This window comes from Populus euphratica, unplaced genomic scaffold (genome assembly GCF_000495115.2).
Source record: "Populus euphratica unplaced genomic scaffold, PopEup_1.0 scaffold234.1, whole genome shotgun sequence".
Taxonomy (NCBI): Eukaryota; Viridiplantae; Streptophyta; class Magnoliopsida; order Malpighiales; family Salicaceae; genus Populus; species Populus euphratica.
In genome coordinates, this window is record NW_011499928.1 from 806,978 (window position 1) to 816,189 (window position 9,212).

Sequence of the window (9,212 nt, forward strand, 5' to 3'; positions counted from 1 at the left end):
GATGGGATGGTGTTACAAAAATGTGGAGAAAGATAAGAGGACTCAAGCTTGAAAATGACCCTGGAATAAGCTGGACTGAGGCCAAAAATGATATTTATGTACTCTTCTAGCAACCAATTAAACCAGATGATTGGTGAGGTCCGAGCTGAATTGCGTGGATTGAAAGCGAAAGTTATCAACTTAAAGAAAACCTTTAAGTTTCCGGAATTGATAGTTTGTTCAGATTACTAGAAGTGGATGAGAGCTGAAGAGAGGAAAATCAACAAGAATTGGTAATGGTACGCAACTTACCAGCTTGTGCATGACAAGGCTTTCTGCGGGCTTTGGGCAACACAGCGGGTTATCCCAAATTGAGTTCTCCTCTAAACAATTTGTATCAGATTAGTGACTAATGACAAAGAATATCTTACTGCGTTCTTCAACAGCAACTGCACTGAGAGGAGCCAAATCTAGTGTGCAAGCTGAAAATGGCGCAATTTGTCCTAGCCTTCAGCAGCTCCATTTTAATGTCTTTAATCATCTGTTTCTCACTCTCTCTATCCCTGTTGAATCCATATCTTTTCCCCTCGGTCAATGAACTAGGACTAAAAATTGTGAGTTCTGTTGCCACGTTGTTCTTTTCTTTTTTCTTCTCTTCGAAGTTTGAGAGATTATTAGTGAAACCAGAAGCGAAGTAAAGTACTATAAACTCAAAAAGCTCAGAGTTTCTATGGCTTGTCGAAGCCTTGTAGAATATAAATGTTGTTCTCAGTAACTCAGTTGTATAATTTTGTCTTAACATGTGAGAGTTCTTGTTTGCTGCAGTCATATAATAAAGCATGAAAATGAAACGAAAAGAGCAATTACTCTGTTGAATCTATTTTTTTCCTTGCACTACAAGCTGGTTAAGATTAATGCATGGTTGCCATGTCTTACGTCTACATTTATGAGCTACTTCACATCGGTGCTCCTAAACCGTTGTTGAATGTTGCAATGTGGTGATTATACAAATTAATTATTTTATCTTAAACAAAGAAGATAGTTTAGAGCAAATAGAAGGTTGATCCCACAATAAATATCTAGTTCAAGTTTTTATGCTAAATAATTCAAAGTTGGGGGTTTTGAAGTTATTTAGGTTATGCTATGGTAAACAGAAGAAAACAATCAAGATAAATTAAATAAATTCAAAACTTATCTAGAGAAAAACTTTATTCTCAAGTAAATATCCAGCTATAAAAATTAAAGTCGATCACTGAAATGATACGTCAATTTATATTCTGAATATCTATCTTTCCATAACATTAATCAGTTAACCTATCCGCAGTGTAACTAATCATAACCATTAAACAACCACAGTATCCGCACTAGTAATTTAATTCCATGACAACCTTAAGAACTAGATAGGTTGATAAATTTAGACAACATAACTATCTGCAACCTATGTTTGATTTAATTTAATATTTTTTCTAAGATTAAAAATATAGATCTATCATAATTATTAAACTTAGTCACGTCATAAGTTCAAATATCACAACTCTAATTTGGATAGCAAGCTTAGCAGTGGATTGATTTAGAATAATAATTTAGAGTCTCCTCTAACAATTAAAACTAAACAATCATAGAAAATAGAAAATAAGTATAGAAAAACATTTATAGTCACCATATAAACTAAAAAGAAAAGATAGAATAGATATCACAATTTTTTAAATTCAAATGTTTTTGTATCCTTTCAATCAAGAAAAATAATTTAGCCTTCCATGTGTATTGAAAAACTAATGATTAGATGAGAATATAATTTCAGGTAGAAGAGAAAATGGTGGAGTTTTCTTCTTTTTTCTGGCAACCTCCTCCTCTTCTTTTCTCTTTTTTTTTTTTATTTGATATGAAACTCTAATCATATTCTCCTAAAAAATATAAAAACAATTCTTTCCAAAGTAAACAATCTACATTTAAGTAAGGTGGACTTGTTTCTTCACAAAACATGTTTGTTGATAAAATTTATAGGTTGTTTTTAAAAAATCATATCTCTCTCTTATAAGATATTTGTTTGCTAAAATTTGGTAGGATGATAGGTTTTTGAGTCAGAAATTCAAAATAATTGAGTTTGCATCAAATCAACTTCTGTAACTTAAAATATTAAAGTCGGAATGACCGAAGGTCAAAACTAGCACTTGTCTTTGAAGACTACGATTTTCATCCATTTTTTTTATCCTTGCCATATATGTATAGAAAGCTATGAATGTTAGCTTTCTAGTTCCACTAAAATTACTTAATTTTAATTTCTACAATGCAAGTTTTGTATACAACATCAATAAAAAATCAAATCTGTCAATATTTAATACAGAACATGGTTCAAATTTTTTTTCAATTTACTATTTTTTGAATATCATATCTAAACATACCTTCAAAATATTAAATAAAAATTATTAAGGTATATTATATAAAAAACATAAATAAAATACTAAATAAATATAAGTAAAATTAGCGAGCAATATAGTGATATTATTGAAATAATTTTACACGGTATAATTGTAGTGTTTGATGGAGCAAGTGTTTTTATCATTCGTCATATTAGGAAACCTGGTAACAAGGCAGCGACTATTGTGTTTACATGCGTTGTTGAACATACGTGTAGCTTCATGATTTACATCTGTTGCTCGTTTGCTTGATGCCTGTGTTCCAGAGGGTAGCAGTGCATGATGTACGTGACCAACGTTGTCCTCAAGGATGTTCTATTCGATTCGATTCATAGTAATGAAGATTTTCCTATTGTATTTTCGCAGAAAATGCTAGCAGAACTTGAATAAAAGAGGCTCTTCTCATTGCTGGTAAAATCGTGAGCTTGTAAAATTATATAATTTTATGAGTTAATATATATATAATATGCAAAATTATATTAAACTTGAAACTAGTAAATTAGAATTTAACTTGTGTAGAATCGGTAAACTAAGTTCAACTTTACAAGTTTATTAAATTTCTAATCTTAACCAAATCAAGTTCAAATTTGATCTTAAAATGTTTGCTGATTGGTTTTGTGAAATTGAACATACCTTTCACACCGTACATTAGATAGTGCTAAAATTTTACAGGGAACTATTAGACAAATGAAAATATATTGTGGTAAATGTTCAAGTTAAATGGAGTTCATAAACATAATATTATAAAGGGTCAAAGTTAGTAGACGAATCTTATCAAATATATCAAACTAGATCTTTATGTATTGTTTGGAATATATCTAAAGCTATCAATAGAATTTACTACGATTAAAGTTGGACTGGAAACTAGATATTTAAAGATTTCCAATCATATATTAATGCCTTGTAATTCATCTAAATGAAAAAGAACGACATATTTGAAATCATAACTCAAATCCATCAAGATACATACAAAAATTGAAGATTCAAGTTACGTAAAAAAAATTTAACATGGAGACTTTTTTTAATTATTCTATTTTATTTAATTAATTAATTTTGAATAATTATTTTTAGTTTGAATTTTTTCTAGCACATTAAATATTATTTAATAATTTATTACATTATTGAATTTATGTTAGTTAATTATTAGTTTAAACTCATTGAGTTACAACACAAAAAGAGTATTAAGACTTATTGCAACGAGAACAACCAAATTGTCATCAAGCCCATGTGTACTTCTTGTCATTCAATAATTTCCCTATATTGATGAATACTTTGTATTCTAAGAAAAATAATAATATTTAAAACATAAATTATAATAATTTTATATTAATACCTAGAATTGTTAAATATTTTTAATAATACTAGTTGCGAGTTAACTTTTTATTTTAAAAAAAAAACACCATAAAAATTTATAATATAAGTAATAATATGTTTTCAATATTAATAGTAATATTTTTTTTAAATTTATTAATTATTTTATTAATAATATCAATTACAATAAAAATAATAATATTCCTAAAACAACTAATAATATTTAAAATTAGATCTTTATGTACAAACCACTAATCTTGGATCGTGATACCAGACCCATTCCTCTTAGATTCAGCAACTTGATCCAAACACCAAATGTGCCCAAACACAGCACCAAAATGGACATGCCTAGCACAACCCAAGCAGCATTATGTATGCGCTTGGTCTGCCAGATCATAGATAGACAAATCAGGCACCATATGTGCGCTATAGATGCCCAACCCCTAAATAAGAGCCCAAGCACCACATGGATGCAACCTCAGGAGGCACATCTCTAGCCTAGCGTTCTCTAGCCTAGCGTTTAGTACCTATTGACTGTAGTCTCGCACTTGGCCCTATTAAATAGTACAATCCACAGTAAATTCACTCACAACATATAATACCTGTGATATAATGCAAATCAATGCAGTCTAAAATAAATTCACTTATAGTATACAATAGCCCACGCTACACTTAAACATTCATCAATTTTAGTTATAGTTAAGGTAATACATGACTGTCCACCAATAAACAAATCAGGTGAATACCACTACCAGTAAATGCGCATCAAGCTTGTTGGCACACAAAACCAGCGTCTTGTTTTGACAACATAGATATGACAGCTAAAAAAGGAGTTTATTTGACATGTTTGAATGATGCCTCACATGTAACCGCCATTTTTTCACAGTGATAAATCCAATTACATTCTACCTAAAATTTATACAATGTTACAGGAAAATGGTGCAGCATCTTGTGCAGGATTAATGACATACACGAATAGAACGGATAATGGATGCTGCCTCCCATGCACATACGAAAAGAAAAGAAATTTCTAAGACTCAATAAGTTGGTGATTTGTAATACTCCTGAGCAAAAGCCAGGAGAAAGACAACATATAGAGCAGTGAAACATGTTCTTAAAATGAAATTTAAGGATCCTCGTTAAATTCAGGCAATCATCAGGGCAGCCAGCATACAAGTTGACATCAGATTTCATCATCCAATGCCATGGAGATTAGCGACGGACAGATCGATATTTTGGTCTTGATGGTTTCTGTAAGACAGAAGCAAAAGGAACGTGAAATTGAGATTTAGTAGATAGACAGTGGAAACATAGAGATTAAGTGGGTGACATTAGACATTATTGCTTCAAAAATAACAATGACTGAGGGATTTTAAAATCCCATGTTTGTTGCTCTTGCAGCCATTCTAAAATAAGAACAATGTCTAAATGAGGATTGAGAACACATAATGGATATTGGTACCAAATTAACTGAATTTGTTCCATAACAATAATAATAAAGCTTCAGAAGGAAAAAATATACTCACAGATGTAGGTCCAAAGCTAGCGCCAGATCCTGCCCCCGTACCTAGCAGGAAAATTAAAGAATTTTTTCAGAAACAACTCTTTGGTCACTGAAATTTAAGCTCTTTTGTTTATCTTGGCAATGATTTGCACATACTGTAGAAACCATTTATGAAATAATAGAGGTTGCACAAACTTTAACTTCCTTCAAGTTATTAAGTACGTTGTGCAACAATCCACCTTTGGATGTTTTAACGATCCAGTTGAACACAAACTAGAAAAGAAGGTATCCGAAAGTGGTATTGAAAATAGCGAACCTCCAGCAGAAATAGTACCGAAAGCTGGAGCGGTACTGCCAAACAAAGAGGGAGTTGAAGCAGAGCCAAGAGCTGGTGCTGATGAAGAAGCGCCAAAAGCTTGAGCAGCACTGCCAAATAAAGAGGGAGTTGCAGCTGACCCAAACAAATTGGATGCTGGAGCAGAGGTTGTCGGTGTTGCGAACAAAGAAGATGACATGGAGGAAGACGGCACAGAAGGTGTGTTAAAAAGAGAGAGAGCATTTCCTGAAGATGCTGGCGCTGGTGCTGTTGCTGTAGATGTCTGGGGAGTAGTTGATGCTGAAGAAGTTGCTGAGCTTGCAAACAAACCAGCACCTTGTGTGGAAGGCTGTGAATTTGCAGGCAAATGCAAAGTTGGATGTGCCCTTTTAGCAGCAGCTTCTTTTCTTGCTCTTTCACGTCGATCAGCCTCAAGGAATGGATCATTCCCATCCCCTCGACGACGCTGGTCAACAAGATAGGCTGTTTTCATGGATTCGATGTACTGATGAATGCTCTCCACCTGAAGGACATTAAAAGAAATAATTGAAATATGTTCTAACCTTTAGCGCGCGCACATGCTTCCGCTTTTAAGGAAAGCCTTGAATCAAATCTGAACCTTGACTGTCAGAATTCTTACATAAGCAATATATGCACCTGTATCGTCACTAAACTAGCATGGTATAGTTTTCATGTGCATGTATCATGGATTGAAATACTATAATACTTCAATTAGGAAAAAAATAATAAAAAGGGAGCATCCCATATTTGTGAAAACTTTTAACTGAATTCGAATAAAAATAAATAAATCATAAACCCAACTGTTGGCTGTCAGATAAGAATATATTTTCATGGGTCCATCCTCGTTAACATGGAAATGAGAGAATTCTCAGATCACATGTTCATCCACCTAGAAATATACTATATGTAGAAAAATATGGGCTGTCATAAGATATTCTAGCACAAGGCAATGACATATAACAAGATATTGAGGGTTTGCATATCTGTCTGTATTTACCTTAGCAGCCACGTGAACAAAAAAATCATGCACATTTGACATGACTTTTGGCAGAGACTGCAATAATGAGGATCCAGGGTGGGAAGAGTTCCTCTCAGAATCTAAGAGGAGCAGCTGCTCTAATTCTTCAATCCACTGGCTGCATTCACCCAAATACTTTTCAAACCTAGCAACTGTCTGCTGTAAAAATGGGGATGGTTTCTTCGGAAGGCCACTGTAAAAATCAAACACTGGAACTATAGAGGAAGATGTTGGCTGACTAGTGGAACCAGGTATTCCTGTTGTTCCAGGAGACTGGGATGGTGCTGTGGCATTTGAAGCACCAACTCCTGCATTAGAATGAAGGAATCTAGGATGTAGGATCATGAAAGAACGAACAGCCATCTCTGTGTTCCGTAACATGTCTTTAACATTAGTCATAAGTTCTTGTAAAAGAGCTTTCTGTCTCTCCATGGAAGTACTGATTCCCCCAAGTTCCTGCAAATATGCCTTAAAGTATTCATTATCATCCCATGAGCAAAACTAAAGATAAAGGAAGTCACAATATTAGCTACAAAAGGTGACTAACTAGCAAACATGACTGGATATAGGAAAATCTTTCATTCCTGAAGAAAAAAAATATTGAAAATAAGGAGACTAAATCTTTATCTTGTGGTCACATATTATGCATTAGTAGCCTAAAACTTTATGTTCTCCCTGAATACTCCAACAATTAACATTTCCATAAATATTTCAACCCCAGACAGCACATTCAAGTTCATACAACATATCTGTTTAAAAAGATGCAACATACATGTCGTAGAGAATCATCCGAGAGATGGACTGGACAAACCATTCTCTGCCACTAGCAGACTATAATTTCTAAATTACTAAACCTCATAAGTGGTTTGAGTTACATTAGGAAAATAGCATGCTGTCAGGCATCAACCAGGTTTCTGCCCATGTAACTCTATAGGAAGCTACAAATCCCCATCAATGTGTAATTCAAATAACATCAGTAAAGTAACTTAAAGAAAGATTTTTACACACACAAACAATGCCATTCACTTATTTTGATGCACCAAACAACAATAATTGGCAACACAAATACAGAAGTGAACAACCTGAATAATTTGGCTCGCATCAAGCTCAAATCCTTCATTGGAAACTGAAGAGTCATAAAGGCGATTGCACTGATCTAGCCTCTTACTCTCATCCCTATACTCCAATATTCGTTCCCTGCAATAAAAAAATGCACTTGAGCACCTCAAAAACCACATAGTTCAACCCAAAGAACCATCAAAATAATTCAACTGCATAATCCTCAATTTAACCCTTTGTGGGTCAGTATTGAAACATGAATCTTTTTGAAGGTCCAAATTCAGATATTGTTCAGCAACTAAACAAAGCCCAACTCCCTTTATTGCTAATTATAGGATAACTAAACCAAACTGTCAAACCTTAAGCACTTCTTACCTCAACAAAACATTGAAATCAAAGAACTTCTACTTTCATCAAACCTAGCAAAGCATATATATATATATATCTTATTTTCTGGCAACAGATTAAACAAAATAAACAGAACACATACTTCGAAAGGCCCTACAATGTATGTATACTTTTTAGGCAATTATAAATCTAAGTAGCCAAAAAATATATTTTTCAATGCTATTTCTTTCTCTTTTTTTCTTTTCTTTTGTTTTCACATTTTCTCGGCAACCAAAAACCCAAACATAAAACTCAGAATTAACAAATAAAACATACTCAATCTGAAGCAAAGTTTTCTGGGAATCTGGGTGAAGATCTTCCCATTTAGTACTATAACTTGCAGGAGCCTTGTCATTAGTAAAAAGATACAATTGCTGCTGTTGATGCTGTTGAAATTGTTGTTGTTGCTGCTGTTGCTGAAACTGCTGCTGCTGTTGCTGAAACTGCTGCTGTTGCTGAAACTGCTGCTGTGGCTGTTGTTGTTGCTGCTGCTGTGGAAAAAGAGGGCTGCTTTGTTGAAAAGGCTGAGGCTGAGGCTGAAACAGAGATGGGGTTTGCTGTGGTGGAGTTGAAAAAGAAAATGCCATCTGGGTTTTTTATTTTGATGTCAAAGTTTGTGTCTTTGATTGTGATTTTGTTGTATTCTTGGTATTAGAAAGGTTTTTGGTGAAAAACCCTAATTTGAAAACCCTGGAGAGGGAAATTGGGGGAAAGAAAATCGTGAGAAAGACCCGCCTTTGTTTGGGAAATTTATTTAAAAGGAGTGGTGCTAGTGGGTATTTGCTCAAGAGGGTAATTTTTAGAAAATATTTTCAGTTTAAGTAGTTTTCTATTAGATTTTTGCTAAAAATATATTTCTCTGTTTTAAAGTGGAGTTGAAACTGTATTTTATTTTAATTATAATTTTATAAATATATATATATATATATATAATTTTATATGGGTTTCATTGAAAATTCTCAATTGAAATATTGATTAAAAAATATAATTTTTAATTTTTAAAACTTATTATTGTGATGAGAAAAAACTATAATTTTTAATTTTTTTAAAATATTTATTTTTTAAACTGCAATTGAAAAAACTATATAGAATATTTTTAATTAAAAATATATAAAAATAATATTTTTTTTATTTTTAATATTAGTATATCAAAATCATCTAATAATATCTAAAAATATATTAATTTAATATTTTTAAATA

The 9,212-nt window shown here is 32.6% G+C and overlaps 1 protein-coding gene across 3 annotated transcripts; it reads right to left on the reverse strand.

The window, feature by feature from the left end:
• Positions 1 to 4,433: 4,433 nt before the first annotated feature.
• LOC105135869 (hydroxyproline-rich glycoprotein family protein) lies at positions 4,434 to 8,758 on the reverse strand. Of its 3 annotated transcripts, none has more exons than XM_011040941.1 (6): positions 8,289 to 8,758; positions 7,649 to 7,763; positions 6,546 to 7,022; positions 5,503 to 6,050; positions 5,234 to 5,276; positions 4,434 to 4,958 (listed from the first exon to the last, which is right to left on the reverse strand). In XM_011040941.1, exons 1-6 carry the CDS (start codon positions 8,597 to 8,599, stop codon positions 4,920 to 4,922), a joined length of 1,533 nt encoding a protein of 510 aa, XP_011039243.1. In that variant the 5' UTR covers positions 8,600 to 8,758; the 3' UTR covers positions 4,434 to 4,919. The 3 variants fall into 3 exon arrangements, with proteins under 3 accessions (XP_011039243.1, XP_011039245.1, XP_011039244.1); XM_011040943.1 differs by having other exon boundaries at positions 5,234 to 5,274; positions 5,546 to 6,050; positions 6,546 to 7,034; XM_011040942.1 differs by having other exon boundaries at positions 5,234 to 5,274; positions 5,528 to 6,050; positions 6,546 to 7,034.
• Positions 8,759 to 9,212: the final 454 nt, after the last annotated feature.